The sequence below is a fragment of the Monodelphis domestica genome, chromosome 7, assembly GCF_027887165.1.
Source record: "Monodelphis domestica isolate mMonDom1 chromosome 7, mMonDom1.pri, whole genome shotgun sequence".
NCBI lineage: Eukaryota > Metazoa > Chordata > Mammalia > Didelphimorphia > Didelphidae > Monodelphis > Monodelphis domestica.
This window is the reverse complement of record NC_077233.1, coordinates 8,941,240-8,958,936: the sequence shown is the minus strand read 5'-3', so window position 1 is coordinate 8,958,936 and position 17,697 is coordinate 8,941,240. Positions and strand designations below refer to the sequence as shown.

General features: G+C 53.0%; 1 protein-coding gene across 9 annotated transcripts in view; it reads right to left on the bottom strand.

The window, feature by feature from the left end:
* Window positions 1-17,697, bottom strand: part of CACNA1D (calcium voltage-gated channel subunit alpha1 D) — a 353,867-nt gene that overhangs the window by 4,686 nt on the left and 331,484 nt on the right. For 8 of the 9 annotated variants that reach the window (XM_056804154.1, XM_056804161.1, XM_056804153.1 and 5 more), the window contains 5 exons: window positions 5,884-6,000; window positions 4,919-5,274; window positions 4,612-4,638; window positions 3,386-3,532; window positions 2,697-2,860 (listed from right to left, as the gene is read on the bottom strand). In XM_056804154.1, coding sequence (XP_056660132.1) covers window positions 2,697-2,860; window positions 3,386-3,532; window positions 4,612-4,638; window positions 4,919-5,274; window positions 5,884-6,000 — 811 coding nt within the window. Of the gene's footprint in view, window positions 1-2,696; window positions 2,861-3,385; window positions 3,533-4,611; window positions 4,639-4,918; window positions 5,275-5,883; window positions 6,001-17,697 lie in introns of those variants that run through there. The other variant, XM_056804160.1, reaches the window with a different exon arrangement.

The following is a 17,697-nucleotide window of genomic DNA, read 5'->3' as shown; positions in this document are numbered from 1 at the left end:
GTCAAGGGCCCCCGTTTGGGGTGGCCTTTCTCCCGGGCACATCCCCTGGCCTGCTCTCCTTCAGCCAACGATGGCTCAATCCCGCTTCCTTCTTGCCTTGAGGACTCTGTTCTTCCCTCAGACCAGTGACCACGCGCCCATTCTCCTTCCAGGCCCAACTCAAGTGCCACATCCACATGAAGCTGTCCCTTCGGCCCACAAGCGCCGCTTCTTTCTTGGACCTCTGAGGATGGACACGGATCGCTCGGTATGAAGGGAACTTCTGCCTCTGCCCTTTCCCCCTCAAGCCCTTCAGCCCCAGAGGCCAGGGATCCGCACCCCTCCCAGGGCCCCACCTGGGCGCTCAGAGCAGCTGCCACCGTCTGGAGAGCCAGAAGGCTTGGCGTGAAATGAAAATGCCTTCCTGGGGCCTCTTCCCGCACCCCGTGACCAGGAGCCATTCTGGGTCCACCACCTTGAGGCCCCAGTCACACAGGCAGAGGGCTGCCCCGCTGGGGAGGAGCCCGACATTCTTCTGAGAGAGGCTGCCTTGGGGGTCTCCCTTACAGGGCCGAGGTCCGTCCAGATCTGAGGCTCTGCGGCCAGTGTGGAGTCTGGGCCTCTCAGCCCTGACCACGCTGTCCCAAGTGTGGGATCCTGGGCCAGTCACTGAGCTGAAACCATCCAGGATTTGTAGGGCGAGTCCCTAACAGGGGCTTCTCCCCTCCCTCCTCTTCTTTCTTCTTTCAGGGAAAAGCTAAAGACTTCTGTTTTGGACACAGACGTTGGCCTCTAGAAGGCTGTTGGGTAGGAGAGGCCCGAGGACAGGAGAGCCATCGGGGCGGAGCTGGTGGTCACATCCTTGGGGGCTGGTGATGTCAGCGAGCAGGGCGAGGGTCCGGCAAGGGTCGGCTCTGCTCTTGCTGCCTCCCGTCTTCAGTGGCTCAGCGGACTGGCTGCCTCAGACATGGACTGTGGGGCAGCGGGTAGCGCACGGAGCCCGGGGGCAGGAAGACTAGGTGGCTCTGGGCAAGCCTGCCTCAGTTTCCTCAGGGCTATCACGGGCCGATAACACCACCTACTGTGGAGCTCTGAAGGTGCGCCTTCCCTTCCCTTCTTTATGGACTCTCCGGAAGAGTCATTCTGCGGGCCGCGGGGTGGAGTCGGGACTGGAAGTCACAGCTCGCCCCGGTGTTTACTGGGTGTCCCTCGGCAAGTCACTCGAGCTCTGTCTTAGTTCCCAAATCTTTAAAATGGGACCCTCCCGAGGGCCAGCGGCAGGACGGAGGCGGGTAGTAAAGGCATCATCATCTCGTGGACAGCTCGAGGCCGTGGACGAGGGTCCGCTCCGGGTCACTAGTGGGGAGGCTCCGCCCCTCCGGCCTGGACCCCGGGCCCAAGGCCTGGGCTTCTCCCCCAAAGCACCAAACAATTCTGACCTCCTGGGACTTTGTTGTTTTACATTTGAAAGAGGATCTTGCTGGGTCATGGGGTGGCCGGGGCTCGGGGCCGTCTGAGGGGCGCGTAAAGGACGAGGCCGGGATCCCTCTCTTGGAGCCAGGGAGCAGGGCTGGGGGCAGTCTAGCTGCAGTCCTTCTCATCACCTCCCCCCCAGCCAGGCCAGCCTGACACCCAGGCCCCAGGCCTGGCCCCACTAAGGGGGTCCTCCAAGGACCTTCTGGGTTCACGAGAATCGACCTCAGGGAGGAAAAGGCCCTTCGGACAATATTCACGCCAGGCAGGAAGGGACGGCCTTGTTGAGCCCTTCCTTGGAATGGTGGGACTCTGCTTCGGGGCTCCCTAAGCCTGGAATGGCCACGCCGGGCCGGGCGGCCAGACTGTGCTTACGTGGGTCTGTCTACGGGCAGGAGGGCAGGAGGCTGGCACGCTGCTGCCGCAGCAACAGAAGCCAACATCCAACACCTCCCACCCTGACCGTGACCACCCCCTTTAACTGGAAGGTGGCAGAAAGTGGCTCTGTGTCCCGGGCCGGCCCGAAGGCCAGGAAGGGGCATCCGGCAGGGCACTCAGGAAACCTTCCCGCCCATTGGATCGGAGCCGCCGTGGCTCGGCGTCCTCTAGGGCAGTGGGGCGTCCAAGGGGGGTCCTCACTTGTCTGGGGGATTCCTGCCTAGGCATGGCTTGGCCCAGAGGCCACAGGCCTGTCGGTGCTGGATGGATACTGGCCGATACGGGCCACATCCTGCTCCACTGTGAAACAGGGGAAGTTGGGCCAGTTGGGCGTCCGCCTCTAACGTTTGGAAGCTGCGATGGGGCGACAAGGCTTTGGAGCTTGCTTTGGTGCCGGGGCGCTAAGCTGCCTGTCGTCTCGGCCGGGAGACGAGACCCTCGCTCTTCCTGGCTGTGTGGCCCTGGCCGAGGGCCCCTCCATAGAACTGGAGCTAGAAGCATCCCTCCTCCCACCCCAAGCCGAGGCAGGGCACGGCCACACGGGCAGGAAGGTGAGAAGGGGGCCAAAGGAGAAAGGGAAGCCGCCACGCCAGAGGGGCAGGAACAGGCCTCCCCGGCCTCGGGGAGGTCTGCAGAAGGCGTTCTCCGCCTCTTGGGCCTCCTCTAGTGCTCCACCACTCTTCCATGGGCATAGAGGAAGCTGCTGGTACCGGGGTGCCCGCTGACGACTCTCACGGCCTCCCCCCCAATGAAGGGACGCTGTTTGGGAAGCCTCTCAGACGCCACGACCAAAGGTCTGGCCTCACATGTAGGGGTGGGAGGCAGCAGCCGCCTCCTGGGGGATCTCTTGGATTCATAGCAGACGGGCGAGTCCTCCTCCTCCAAGAAGCCATGCGGGTGATGGTAACCTCGGGGCCTCTCAAAGTCACAGCTGCTGCCTGGGTATCTGTTATAGAAGTCATAGCTTTGCCTGCGTGAGAAAGCAAACGAGGGCCGTCGGGAAGAGGGACCCACCCTGGCCCGCAGGGCCACCCCTTTCCCACGTCTGCCGCTGCTCGGGGGGCCAGGGAGGCCTCCCTGCCCCCCCAGTGACCGTGGCCGCCAGAGCCTGGCCTCTCGCTCCACACCTTCTACAGCCAGTTAGGCGGCAGAGGCTGTGCCATGTCCGGCGCAGTGGGGCCGTTTCACAGCTCAGGGCACCGGCGCCTTCCTCGCCCCTCGTGCCCCGGCCTCAGATGCCCTCCTGCCCCCTTCGGGTGACGGTGCTGGCCAAGAGGCTGCTGCTCCGGCTTCCTCCAAACCCAACTGGGAACAAGGAGCTGCTTAAGCAGCCCGAACCAACCCTGACCGGAAGCACCGGAGGCCATTCCCGGCGGCCCAGGCCCGCCCGCCCGCCCTCCCACTGGGCTTTGCTGAAGGGATGCTGATAGCGGAGAGGCGGCCGCTGGGGCTGGGGCCCTCTTGGCTTGGAGGGGGAGGGTGGAAGCGGCCTCACCTGCTCCCCACCAGCATGCAGTCCTCCTCGTACTCGTCGCCGCTGAAATACTCCTGCTCCCCCAGGCAGCCGTCATCCCTGAAGTAGTCGTACACCTCAGAGTCTTCCCGGCAGATGGTCGGGAGCGGCCCATCGCCACAATCAGACCTACGAGCAGGAAAAGGGGCACTCAGTAATGTGGGGGAGCCCAGCCAGCCAGCACCCGCCTATCTCCAGCCAGGGCACAGAAAGCCTCCTGGGCCCCCGCCCCCGCCCGAGTGAGTCTCCCTGTCCGCCCCTTCGTCCCTCGCGGAGGACCCCCGTCTGGAAGCGGCACCTCCAAACCTCTGGGCACTCGCTAAGGTGAGAGCAACAGAGGAAGCAATAGGAGACTGGAGGGTGGCGAGGGGGACCTCAGGGGCCGCCAGAAAAGGGGCCTCTGAGGTCTCTCGGGGCTTTCCGCCCCAAACCCATCTCTTCCCATGCTGGCCTTCACAGAGGCCCGTCCGGAATGCCCTGGCTCCCCAGAGGCCCGTCCGGAATGCCCTGGCCCCCCCAGAGGCCCATCCGGAATGCCCTGGCTCCCCAGAGGCCCATCCGGAATGCCCTGGTTCCCCCCAGAGGCCCGTCCGGAATGCCCTGGCTCCCCAGAGGCCCATCCGGAATGCCCTGGCTCCCCAGAGGCCCATCCGGAATGCCCTGGTTCCCCCCAGAGGCCCGTCCGGAATGCCCTAGCTCCCCAGAGGCCCATCCGGAATACCCTGGTTCCCTCCAGAGGCCCGTCCGGAATGCCCTGGCTCCCCAGAGGCCCGTCCGGAATGCCCTGGCTCCCCAGAGGCCCGTCCGGAATGCCCTGGCTCCCCAGAGGCCCATCCGGAATGCCCTGGCTCCCCAGAGGCCCATCCGGAATACCCTGGCTCCCCAGAGGCCCGTCCGGAATGCTCTGACTCCCCAGAGGCCCATCCAGAATGCCCTGGCCCCCCCAGAGGCCCGTCCGGAATGCCCTGGCCCCCCCAGAGGCCCATCCGGAATGCCCTGGCCCCCCAGAGGCCCGTGTTGCTGAGATTGAGCCGGGCACCAGCAGGTCGGGGTCTTAGAGCTCCCTCGTCCCCACAGAGCCGCTTTTGACTGCATTTCATGGACTTCCAGTGAAAGGGCTCTTTTCGGTCTCAGCAGTGAAATCACCCCGTCCCGGAGCAGACCCAGACACGGCAGCACGACGTGCCCAGACGAGAACAGGAACGTACCGGATGTAGGTCTCGTAATAGCGGGTTCTGTCCAGGAGAGCATGAAATGCGGAGGGGAAAAAGAGCAGAATCAGAGCAAAGCCAGTCCTTCCCGCGAGCCCTGAAAACGTCGCGCCCGGAGCTGGGGCAGGAAGGGGCTGGCTAAGGGCCACGGCCGGAGGTCCGGCGGTCAGAGCCTCCGGATACTTACACCTCCCTAGAAGGGGCCCCGCCTCGGGCCTGAGCCGGGGCGGCTCGGGCGGTGGGCCGTGGGGAGGGGGGGGGCAGGCTAGGGGCAGGCTGCGGGCGCGAGGACGGCAAAGGTTACCTGCTCAGACTTGACCTTCTTTGAGGCGCATGCTCATGCTTGTGCTGTGAATGATACCCATTTTCAGACACATGCTCAAGGTTTCCAGTGCTGGGGTGCTTCCCGTTAGCAACTTTGGACATATTGGCATTATTGAGATTGGCATTTGTTGAGTTGGGAACTTGCTTTCCTATGGAATTATGGTTATGATGGTTAGGATATGCTGGAGGAAACATTGGGTTCTCAGTATCGCTTGCAGATGGAACTGAAGGCCTTTGGACATGCAGGGGACGGTGGGTGGTATTTGTCTGCTGAAGGGAATCTCTCCTATCACTAGTGACATGATTGACATGGTTTCCAAACAAGGCACCATTTCTCTGCAAAATAATGGGAGACAAACCAGGTAACTTAACACAGCATTTGGCGCAAGCAGGCTAACCACCTTAGGTTCTTTTCACATGACAAAGACTCTACGCAATTCTACAGGCTCCCTGTGACCAGTGAAACGGGGTGTCTGAAAAGTCCGTGGGAACGTGCCAGCCGCGCGGATGCCCTTCCCGGGCCGGGGCCAGGCTCAGAGGTGGGCAGCGGGGCGCTCCCTGGCACGCGGGCTGCCCGGGAGGAGCCTGCTCGCACCCATCTGAGGCGGGGGCGGGGGGGGGGCGGCCTCTGGGGACCGGGAGCTGGACGCAAGCGACATGGCGCGGGATGGCCCGGGGCAGTGACATGGGCTAGGCCCCTCTCTGGAGGCCGAGGGGAGCCGCTCCGGCCGCTTCCAGGCGGGTGGGAGCAGGGAGGGGCGGTCGTGGGGGGCTGTGTGTGTGCTCTGCCTGAGCCTACGTGTTTGTGCCTCCGCCCTGAGGTGTGTGTCACAGGCTCAGACGGGGAGCCCAGAATGCAGTCCCAGAGGCACAGATTCTGAGAGCTGGACGTCCTGCTCCAACATTTCCCAACGGACAGTACAGAGCTGTGTTTGCAATAATTACTTTGAATCCATCTTCCTCTTCCTCTTGTTTTTTTTCCTCGGGCTCATCATCTTGCAAATCACATGATATCGCGCGACGGATTTCTGGCCCAATATCATGAAGGGTCCTTAATCCTGCCTAGATCAAGGAGAACAGCAGAAGAGGTTAGACAGCCCCCTCCCCTCGGCTCGGCCGGCGACTGGGGGTCTAGGGTGGGGCTACGGGTGGGCGGCCTTCTTTTCCAAACCCAAGGCCAGAGCCCTGCCTTCTTCCGCACCCCCGGAGCCCGAGGCCCTGCTCCGTCCCCAGGGGGTTGGGCACCCTCCGAATCGCCGTCCTTCAGAAGGGCAGAAGGCCCAGCAGCCGCCCTGGCCACGTCCCCAGACAATGCCCGGCTGGTCGGCCCAAGCAGAGGCATCGAGCCGTCCCGGGGCTGGAGCCTGCGCCCGTAAGCTCGGACAGCAGCCACCCGGGCACCTGAGGCGATCAAGGCGGGCCTGCACACGGCCACTGTCCTGGTTTGCTACGCTCGTTGGACCTCGACATCATCGAGGTTTCCCGCAGCTGACTGAACGGGGCCTACTGAGACTTCTGTGGCCAGACAATGGAAGGTGAGCGGCCCGGACGTCGTGAAGACGGCCGGTTTGGGAGTCAGGGCCGCCTGGGTTCAGTCTTGCCTCTGACACATCCCGGCTGTGCGCGTCACTAGACTCGCGGAGACTCGGGGCTCCAGAGCTACCCCTCGTGGCCCGTGTGTGGGGGCAGGAGCGCCTCCCACTTGGAGCCCCTCGCGCTTAGAAAACCCAAGTCAGAACCCAGAAGGCGTCAAAGGAAAGGTTCAAGCAGCAATCATGTTCATCCTGTGCCCCATGTCTTCCCTGCAGACACATCCTGGCCTCTGACTCAGGAATAGGCTGAGCTGGGGGCCGCTCTAGGCCCGAAGCTGGCCTCGGACCCTCCTCGCTGTGTGACCCCCCTTTGCCTAGCCCTGACCTTTCTTCTATTTTTAGAGGTAAGGTAAGGGTTTGAGACCAAAGAGGCGGGAGAGCTGAGCGAGAGCTACCTTCTGCTCTGCATCACTGAAGTCACCAGATAGAAGGGCTGCTGCCATATTCTCTATGACGAAGGATAAGGGGGGATGCAGTGGGTGGCGCTGGACCAAAGGGAGACATTTCAGTCAAAAGCCCGGAGCAAGAAAGGCCGGGCACGTCCGGGGGCTGTACCTGCGAGGTACATCGCCCAGCCGTGGAAGAGATGGCTCCTCCTTGCCCCTCGCCTCTGCTCCCGAGGCCTTCCTACGCCCTGCTTATCTAGCCTTGGCCTCCCTGGCATTGTCTGCCCGTGCCAGCCACTGAGGCCTGGAGAGCTTTACAAAAAATGAAGCTTGGTGGCCAGCACTAAGTCTGCACAGAGAATCCGACTGTCTGCCCACGAGGCCTCAGGAGACATCTTCAGGGAAGAAAACCGTTTCCCTTCCTGCATGACACCAAGCTGTACAGGGCAGGAACCACGAGACCGAGACGGAGACCCAGAGAGCCGCTGTGGGTCATGCGAGGCATCACGCCACAACACGACGGGCAGTGAGGAGCTGGCTGGGCTGCTGCCCGGGCCTGCTTGTCCTCGGCCGCAGCGCCTGCTCTCATTCCCTGCCTCAGGCCTGCTCTTTCCCACCCTGGTGCCACAGAAAGGACTTCTGAGGTTGCCAGTGGGCTTTTCGTGAAGCCGCAGTGGATCCCCAAAGGACGGGAGGTCTCAAACAGAACAGGGAGAGCAAACGCAGCCCATCAGAACTGTTCTTGGGAGAAGGACCCCGCGTTCTTTCTCTCTTGGGAACTGAAAGAACGGCTAGGAATGAGGCCTCCAGACTCTCAGCATTGAATATTTGAGCCAGGACAAGGGAAAGGGAGCTAGATGGGGCCAAGATGACAGTGTTTGCCACTGGGCTTCTCATTCCCCATAAATTTTGAACCCAAGTGGGCCCCGCAGATAGACTGATGATAGCAGAGATGGCACATCTGGGGTCATAAAGTCATTTGACTCCTCGTTTCAGAACCCCACCTTGGCATACAGGAAGGTAAAGAGAGCCAAATTCCATGACCAAAAAATTGTTCTGACACAAAAGGGCTGGAGTGTATAAAGGGCAAAGGAAATAAGCTCGTCCGAAACCTCCTCGAATTCAGCTTGGACTTCTTATTTCCAAAACACAACGTAAGGAAGTGCCTGAAGTGTTGGGGCTCTGCACCACATGAAGGAAGAAAGGGCCGAAGTCAAGTGGGACAGCCAAGCAAGTGCGAAGCTGTGCCCAACACCTGCTCCTGGGTCTCCATGAGAATAAAACATGGTGTGATTAGCCAGCTCATTCGCTTTGGTGAATCCTGAATACCCTTCTGAGGCACAGGATGAGAGGGCTTAGTTTTTCTCTTTGAATTTCCTCAAGAAGGAAAAATAACAGATAAACCCCATTGGCTATAATTCAACTCATTGCGCTAAGTTAGAAAATCATAAGAGAAATAGAAAACTATTTATTTGAACAAATTTTTGACATTGTCCTATGCTGGTTGGTTTAGCATTTCACTGAAACACACAGAGATGAACAACATAATTGCATAAGAAAATCAAGACTGTCTCCATTGTCTTCCCTCCACCCCCATTCCATATACACAAGGTTATGAGTAAATTGACATGTTAATGCAATGCAGCCGGGTTTCATGAGCTGGGACAGGCCCTACAGTGGGTTCAGGACAACATAAATCATGAGGAAGGTTGGGTGGGGGACAGAGACATCACCTTCAAAGACAAATAATGATACAGTCTTTGTTGAAGAGACGTTACGATGGAAAAGGCATCTCCCTCACCAAGAAACAACAATGATAACAACAAAAATCTGGAAAACATTATCACACCAGTTTTCTCCCCAAGGAGGCAAATAGACTTTTAAAGACACGAGCATTTCTTTGATTTGAGAAGCATCGTGTGTGTGGGGGGGGGGTGGGGAGGGGGGACACATTGAATGAACCAGTGACTCTGCCCCCAAATCTGAACTGAGATAAAGCCGACACACTGCACCCTGAATTTATTACATGTGATAAAAAATGTTGGAGTATTTCATATCAGTCAGGCTAAAAAGTGGTATAGGCTGTTCTCCAAATTCCCAACAACTTCTAACTCAGAAATATAGAATACTGCCTTCAATTGTGCAAGAAAATCGCTCTTTCTATGTCCAACCCCGCTGAAAGGATTGTTTTTCTTTCAAATAAAACTTTGGCAACCAGCATGATTATCTTCCCATATTTTACATGTCTAATGACAAAAAATATCATTCCAATAAAAAGGTTTTCAAATCTTATTAGTCATTAACTCTGCATAATTAAATCTAATTAAAAACAGTTTATTAACATTACAGTCATATGCTTTTAAAGAAACATACAGTTGCTATAAAATGTTCTCTGAATAAAGACAACAGTGACTCAGTTTGAACATATCCAATTCCATAGAACTGTAAACAATTTCAAGTTTTGTGGGTTTTTTTTAAATGCTAGATGTTCCGATAAATATTTAATAAACTATTTATAAAAGGAAAAAAAGAAAGAAAAAGATGATGCTTCCAGATCTCATTTACTACAAATGTTGGAAACTTTTTTTTCCTCCCACTGAATGTCTGAGAAACTTCTAATCAAGACCATCACAACTCCCCTCCTTAAGCAATGGCAGACTAAGGATTTTTCTATGAAGCACAAACATTCACTTGTCTTCTGGCTGGTCCCTCCTGGCTGCTTTTCAGATTTTCATTTTTGCTGACCTCTGTACTTTGAAAAAGCCACATCCTCGAAAACCACTGGTCACTGACGCTACCAGACATGTCCACTTGGTCACTCACACACCATTAAAAATCATGAAAAAGTGCTTTAAGCTTCCGAATGAACCTGTGCCACAGCAAGGGCCTCAAGACCTAGAGTGCTCAAGTTTGGGCTGATACAGCCTAGGAGATTACTGCTTGAGGCCTTCTAGGAAGGAATGTCAGTGTCTCAGCCTGTGTTCAGCATGTACAGCAGCCCCATTAAAGAAGTTAGGTGGAGTATTTATCCTTCAGCAGGTTTCTAATGTGCCCATCTTATGATTAGTGAGCTCAAAAGGAGGAAATTGAAATTAAATGACTGTTAAATAAATCAACTCATCTGAAAGTCACTGTTTTCCTTCACTTCTCTTCTCCCCAACAGATAGTTTGTGGATTTGGCCTACATTTTGCAAATATTTTCTTCCTCTCAGGAAGAAGCGATTGTGTTTTTTAATTACTTACTTAATTTTATACAGAACAAATGGGGATGGAGCTCTTCTGTATTAGTCACCAATATGAATTTCCAAAGTAAGTGCAGGGGTTGCTCAAATGTCAAGACTTTTAGGTTATTCTTTCAGTTCTTTGGGCAGGGCTTAGCTTTCTCAAGCAAGTCATATTTTATCATTCTAAATGGGAAGATAAGGGACCCTTTTCTCCTTTTTCAGGTTTTCCATTATAAGATCAGTCTATAAGCAATCTGTGGTGGAAAGAGCATAATCCTTCCTCATAGTCTATAACAGTAGACCAATGATGGCGAACCTTTTAAAGACCAAGTGTCCAAAATGCAATCCTCATGCCTCATGTGAGCCCCACCCCCCTTATCCCAGACAGAGGAGGGAGGGAGCGCTCCCATTGGGCTGCTGGGCAGGTGTGTGAGAAGAGGGAGAGGGAAGCAGCCCCCTCTGGCACACGTGCCATAGGTTTGCCAGCATGGTGGTAGACAATCAAAGGACTTGTTAATTTCCTGATAAGACTGTCATGTACTGATACTTTAGAAATTTGGGCTCAGCAGTATTCTAGTGTTTACTCTCAAAGTCCCCGGCAATGCAAAGGTAATTAATAATGAAGAAAAGCAAGGTGCCAGGTACTCTGGTTGGGGTGGGGAACAATAATTCCTCATTCTCAAAGAAATCTGGGCCATCTTAGTTTTCAAAGGATTTTTTACAAAAATATCTTCTCCTTGGATCTTCATGACAACTCTGCAATGTAGGGAGGCCAGCAATGACCCCCATCTTTCATTTAAGGAAACTGAGGCACAAGTTAAGTGATTGACCTAAACTGGTAAGTATCCAAACTAGAACTCTAGGTGTCTGAACACTTAGCTCTGTGCTCTTTCCACTATGTTTTCCTCATGTTTCATCATGTCTTCATCTCCCCTAACCCAGGACAGGGACACATTACAAGAATCACCTGAGAAATAATTTTTGTAGGGTAGGAGAAAATAATAACATTTAAAAGCTCATTCATTGGATCCCTCTAACATGAAATTCATTAACCTTTCTGCAGGGGTGTGGATGAATCTTTCTCCAACACTATGAATGAAAACTTTTCAGCAGAAATGCATTGTGTTAAGCTATATTCAAGGATAATGTTCATTCTACTTAAGAGAAAGATATTGTGACTACAGTGGATTCTTCTCTATATCCATTAAACAGGCCCCATTCTTAGCAATACTATAGCTAACATTTCCATATCTTTTACAATATTTTGTACTTTCACATTTTTTAATTTAAATAGATTGTCTCAATTACCCAAAAGCAATGCGTTGGGCTATGTAAAAAGTGAGCTTTGGGCAGTCCCATGGGACAATGTCAAGGTGTCTCCTAGTTATCTCAGCAACCTGTGAATTGATGGGAGCAGGAGAAGGAGGAAGAGGCAGTTAGTAATAAGGCCTTCTTTCTAAGTAACAACTATTAAAAGGTGAGGCAGCGGGCCCCTTACCATAAGGGAGATATTCAGCAGATACTCTCCCTAGCACTGTCTATTCTTACAAATGCAGAATTACAGTTCCTCAGTTTTCTAGGAATTCTTCCCTAGAACGTGGATCTCTGTTCTGGGTTATGGGAAACAAAGGTATCAACAGGACAAAAGTGTAGTGAAAAGAGCCTGGAACTAGACATCCAGACACATAGAGTTCTAGTAGAGAAGGAGTTCTCCCTTCCAGAAATGTTCAGTGCTTGGGTTGTCCTAAGATTGCCGTCAAATCTGGTATTTTCTGATATGTCAGACTAAAGTCCTCACATTTTCACCTTTGGTAGCACCAGGCCAAATAGGAAAGAGGAAAGGTTCACCCAAAGAGAGATAAAATCGAACATTTAGAGCACTGAAACTTGCTCCCAAGTAAAAGAATGTGGGTTTTGGCCAGAACTGAGACAAGGCATTTGTGCAAACTGGGCAAAGTTGAAAAAGGACACCCTTTGGATTGCCCTGACCCCTGGAGGCTTTGAGCCTGGAAAGGAAAGCTTGTGAATTCATAAAGTCATGGAGATTTGGGGCTGGAAGGGCTTTAGTGGCCATCTAGTCTAAACACTACTTAAAAGGGACCCCTCTCGCTTGGCTCCTGTAAAATAGATACTTTCATGCCCCGTTGGCATGCCCAAGTGGTATCACTGAAATGTGTGCTTTTCTGCATGGTCATAGTAAAAGCTACCCCTCATCGTACCATTTCCTACCCAGAGCGCTCATGTAAGTCATGGGGCTGTAATATTCTAGCAGGACTGATGCGATGTGCTCAGGAAGGGAAAACATCATTACGAAGGACAGACTGGAATCAGGATCATCTTTTTTGGACTAGCATAATAGAACCTGCTTTCTCTTTTCCACTGTATACGTCTCCTTTTCATCAAATGTTGACCCTAATTGCTGTTCAACAAGAACAGGCTTTCCGCCCCCTCCTCGGAGCAACATCAAGCATACAGTAAGAATAGAAGTACGCCGTGAAACGAGTTCATTAGAGACCATCTCCTGTTCCCCAGTGCTGAGAGATATTGGCCAGTGGAGTGAGTGTGGGAGTGGGGCATCCCTAGTTTCTTGAATCATGATGAGATCCTTAAACCATGGACATGAGCCGTCTCATGATCAAAGAAGAGTTTTCTTAGTTTAAGCCCCATTTTTCTGCCCAGGTTGGGAGAGATATAGGAGAGCACCCTACTCATGGAGGCCCAGGGGCGCAGACCCCCTCTGCTCCTGAGCTCAAGCTGAGCTACAAGCACAGCCCGGAGACAGGCCTCAGGATTTCTATCCTGGCGTCCCTCGTCCACTGGCCTCGGCTCCGGCTCTGGAGTGTGGCCAAAGAGGTTCCCTAGCAACACAACAAGATTTGCGCGGAGCAAGAACTCTGTCGGTGTTTCCTTCAAACATCTAGTCCCATCTAGAGGGGTGTCATCCTTTGAGCGCTCCAATTAAACTCATTGATTGACTTGGAAGGACCGTGAGAAACAAGACATGCACAGAACGTGGCATGGGTCGAAGCACTGTCTTTGGAGGCTCAGAGGAGGCGAGCCAGCCCTTACCAAGCTTTGGACCGGTCAGGACAAAGCCAGCGGTGGCCCGCTAAGGCCGGGAGGGGCCTCGGTTTCCCAGAGTGATGCTTCACGCAATACACCAGGTGGGACTTGACTTCCCTTATCTGAGTTACATAAGGCAGTGCCCAACAGGCTCGTGCCAAGGAAAGGAGACGATTTCGTCACCACCACTGGATGAGGAACACTTGCATTTTAGACCTGCCACAGCCAGCGATTGTGGTGCCCTGTCCCGTGTCCCAGAGCCTTTCCAAGTCTGCTAAATCTTCTGGCAGAACTGCAGAGCTGCCCCAAGCATGTCAAGGGGAGCGGAGAGTATTTTTCCAAGTACACAAACATCATCTATAGCCTAGCCTGTCCCCTAAGGTAGACCATCGAACCCCGAGTTTAGGGTAGGACGTCAAGGTAAGCCCCTGAGGGCTGGCAGAGGATAAGGGGGGGGCTATCAGCTGTTTTAATTCTGTGGTGAGAAAGAGAAGCCTGGGCTAAACTGAGGCCACCTCCACCCCAGGACTACTCCACGGTCCTACTCTCGGCAGAGGCGCCTGCTGCACAAGCGGCCTGGGCATGCTTCGGGAGACTGGAGCAGGCTTTGGGGGAGGATCGTGGTAGGGAACCGAGACAAGACCCAGCGGCACTTCTGCCCCTAGAGGAGAGCGTGCTCGCTGGCTCTCGTCCTGCTCACACGTCCTGCCTGCCTGGCCGCCTGCTTCTCCTTAGCGTGCTCCCTCCTCGTACACCGTCTTCTAGGAAGCCCAGAGGAGTTTCCCATGAACCCTCACTTCCCCCAAGGCCACACGGAGGGTCTCTCTTCTCTGTCCTCAACCTTGCCTCTCAGCTGGGTCCACGAGCTCCGGGAGAGCCCATACAGAGCCCTGCTTCCCTGACCCCATCGCCCGGGTATCTCCGACTTCGCATCTGCTCCTCCATCCAGCCAGCCCTGCCTTCCAGCCTGCTCCTTACCACAGAGACGGAATGGCCCTGGCTCTACGGAGCGCGCCTTCGACTGGCAAGTGCTAAGCTCTACAAACAACCAGCTCAGTGTGAGGCTTTAGGTAGAATTCTGTGACTCGTAGAAATGGAAAAAGCACCTTTGTAGTGGCCCTTGACTTCCATCTTTATGCATCTTGAGTAATTCCTAAACCTCAAAAGGGGAGATGCTCCCTCACTGACTGGATGGCAATGGTCTGGGATAGGAAAAGGACTTAAATAAAAACAAAGATTTCTCAAAATTCTGGTAGTAAACAGGCATACGTTATTATTAGTCTATTCTTAATAATAAGCATTTATACTTTCAAAGTGCTTTACAGTCAGTTAGCTATTCCTCACAACACCCCTGTGAGGTAGGTCAATATTATTATCCCCATTTTACAGATGGGAGAAACTGAGGCACAGAGAGGTTAAACGTCTCGCCCAACATCAAGCAACAGATGAGTGCTAGAGCCGGGACTAGGACCCAGGTTCCTTGACTCCCCGATGTCCTTGAAACTAGGCCCCACGCCCCAAAGAGGCATCCACGGAACTGGCTTTGAGCCTGGACTGAAAATGGACAATGCTAAGTGACGACGTGTTGTGGCATTTCCTACGGAAACATTAAGATGAAACCTGAGGCGCTGCCGCCTTTATCTCGTTGACGCACGTGGGTTTGTGGGTGCGACTTGGGCGCGTCTGTGTTTCCTTCCCTCAAGAGTCCCTCTGGGTTCTGGGCTGAATGAAGCCCAGGAGAATCCCAGATAAAAGGTAGATCGCGGCAGGTAAGTCTACAAAAATAACTCTGTCAGCTCAGGCCAGGGCGGCCGCCAGTCCTCAGGAGTTCAAGCAAACTAGGGATGAAAGACTCGAGAACATAGCCATCTGCCCATCCACACCAGACAGGTGCTCAGTCGTGTGTGTGTGTGTGTGTGTGTGTGTGCACGTGAGTGTGTGTGAGTGTGTGCACGCGAGTGTGTGTGAGTGTGTGTGTGTATCTCTTTTCCCTCTCTCCCCTCGTTGGTCAGCTAGCTTCCGACACTGTTCATTTTCCCTTGGGCCAGCTGTCCCAGGGCTCCTGCCCTTTTCTCTTCTCTCCCTGGGTTTCCGCTCGCTCGGAAGGGCAAAGCTACTGAGCCCTGCCTATTCCGTTATTTTTTTCAGGAGTCGCCGTGTGCATTCCCGGTGGCCGTGGCTCCCACAGACAGACAGACAGACAGACAGATGCTGCAGCACCGTTTCCCACCTCCCGGATGAGTGGCTTTCTTGGAAGGGATCAGACTGTGGATGTGGGTGGGTTTTTTCCTGCGCTTCTCCTGAAATGCCGTTTCAGTAGCAATAAGCCCGCTTGAGCCTTCTCCCTTTCAAGGCCTTAGCCACAAATGCCTTCCGGCTAACGAGTGTGATGCTGCAGCTCAGGCAGAAAACTCTAAAGCATCCGTTCAAGCATCTGAAACAAACGAATCAGCTAGTGAAATCTCATCTTTTAGTATTTGCTCTCCTCTTAGAGGAAAAATGACCACTTTGTCTTTAGATGGGACCATGCTCTAAAAAACCAACAACCAAAAACCAAAGCAAAAGAAGAAAATAAAGACCCCTCCATTTGAGCGCTAAGATGACTAGATAGTAACGGGCAGCTGAGGCTGGGGTTGGCTGGGTGGCACGGGGCTCCCATTTCCTGTCTGTCCTGAGCCAATGAGCCTCCTTCGGGAGACATGATCAGGGTCTTCAGCTAGAGAGGCCTTTCGGGGAGAGGCACTGGCTTCTTATGATGTCACACATGTTCCCTCTGCCTGTCTAACTGGCCAAGGACCAGGCATCGTGGAGAATCCATCACAATCTAATTCTGTATAGGTAGCAGGAAGGGTCTCCGCCTGAAACCCAGCTTCAAAACAACACCCCAGTGGGGGCTCTCTCCTTAAGACAGCCTTTTTATTGCCTTGGGTGGGCAAGGGATGGACAGTGTCCTCAGATCCCTGGAGACAACATATCTTCTGCAGAAAGGAAATTCTTGGATGATGGAGGAAAATGCAACAATCACCAAAAAAAAAAAAAGAAAGAAAGAAAGAAAAAGAAAAAAAGAAAAAATCCTTTACAAAAAAGTAAACAAAACTTTTCAGGCTTTGATAAAACTGCTTTCCCCCCTCTTTTCTCATCCATGTTTTACTAGACTAATTCATATTTAGAGAGTGCATTAACGTTCTTGTATGGCAGGTTTGATGGGAAGTATAAAATAACATTGCTAATGCTGTGAAATGGACTGGACGTGGTTGAAGCGACAGCCAGGGTCTGGATTTATGAGCTCATTGGCTTCCCAAGGAGACCTGTGGATCCCAAAGGCAGCAGCGATGGAGGCCAGGCAAAAGCAGAATAAGACCGAATGGAAAAGTGGCAGGTGGGGACAGAACCAATGCCCGAGTCATTCTCTCTTTCTCGCTCTCTCTCTTTCCTTTTGTCCCAAAGACTTGAGAAAGGAGTGTTTGATGAGGATGATGTTGATGATGGTGATAGTAATGGTGGTGATGGTGGTGGTGGTGGTGGTGGTGGTAGGGAAAAACAATGGCAACTCCACACTCATCCAGATTCAGAGATGATGCTGGGAGCCCCAGCTCCTAACCACACATTGGTCCAGGAGATCCTTCCATCACTCCTTTTCATGGAGGAGGCAATAAAGCAGTGGATTGTGGGAAAGAGAACTTGGACGGATACAACTGGGATGAAACCTTTGCTTGGGAACCATTTCGCAAAGATTTGAGTGCTATCCTGGAACACATTTTCAGACCAACCGCACACATTGATGTGTGCATTCACACGCGCATGCCACACACCCACATACATCCACAGACACATAGTGCACACCACCCTTCCCTCAGCATTTCCATGAACTGGGACTATGACCACAGCTTCCAGTTCAACTTGACAAGTGTTCATTCCTTGGCCATCTCCTATTTCCAATGACCACAATGTGGTTGGCTGGGCCCCTCTTCTCTTGTTCACTTCCCACCACGTTTCACCTGCTTTTGTCCTGGACATTTGACTTGAGCACGGCTTTGTTGTCCCCTAACAGCCACATCATGACCTCATAGTCCATCAAGTAATCAAAAAATACCAAGTCATGCTAATTCAATTTTAGATAATAAATAAGATGTAAAGTCATTCCTAGAGCAGAGAAGGCCAAAAATAGATTAAGATGTCAGTCTTTTTAAAAGGTTTTTTTCATAAGTCAAAATGGCATTTTCATCATTTATTTATATCATGGTCATGACTGATTTTTGTGGGCTCTGGACACAACATAAATCATAGGCACATCCCTTCTATGGAATCATTTTGATTAATAGCAAAATGGTTCTTTTCTAAAAACTGCAAAGTATACAGGGGGGAAAATTGTATGACCATCTAAATATGCTATCTTTGGCCTCTGGCCTTTCTTCAGGTGTCAACTTTATGTGCTATCCATCCTCAGAACAAGTTAAACCCAGTGTTTCCAGTTTTGAAAAACTAGCCTAGGCA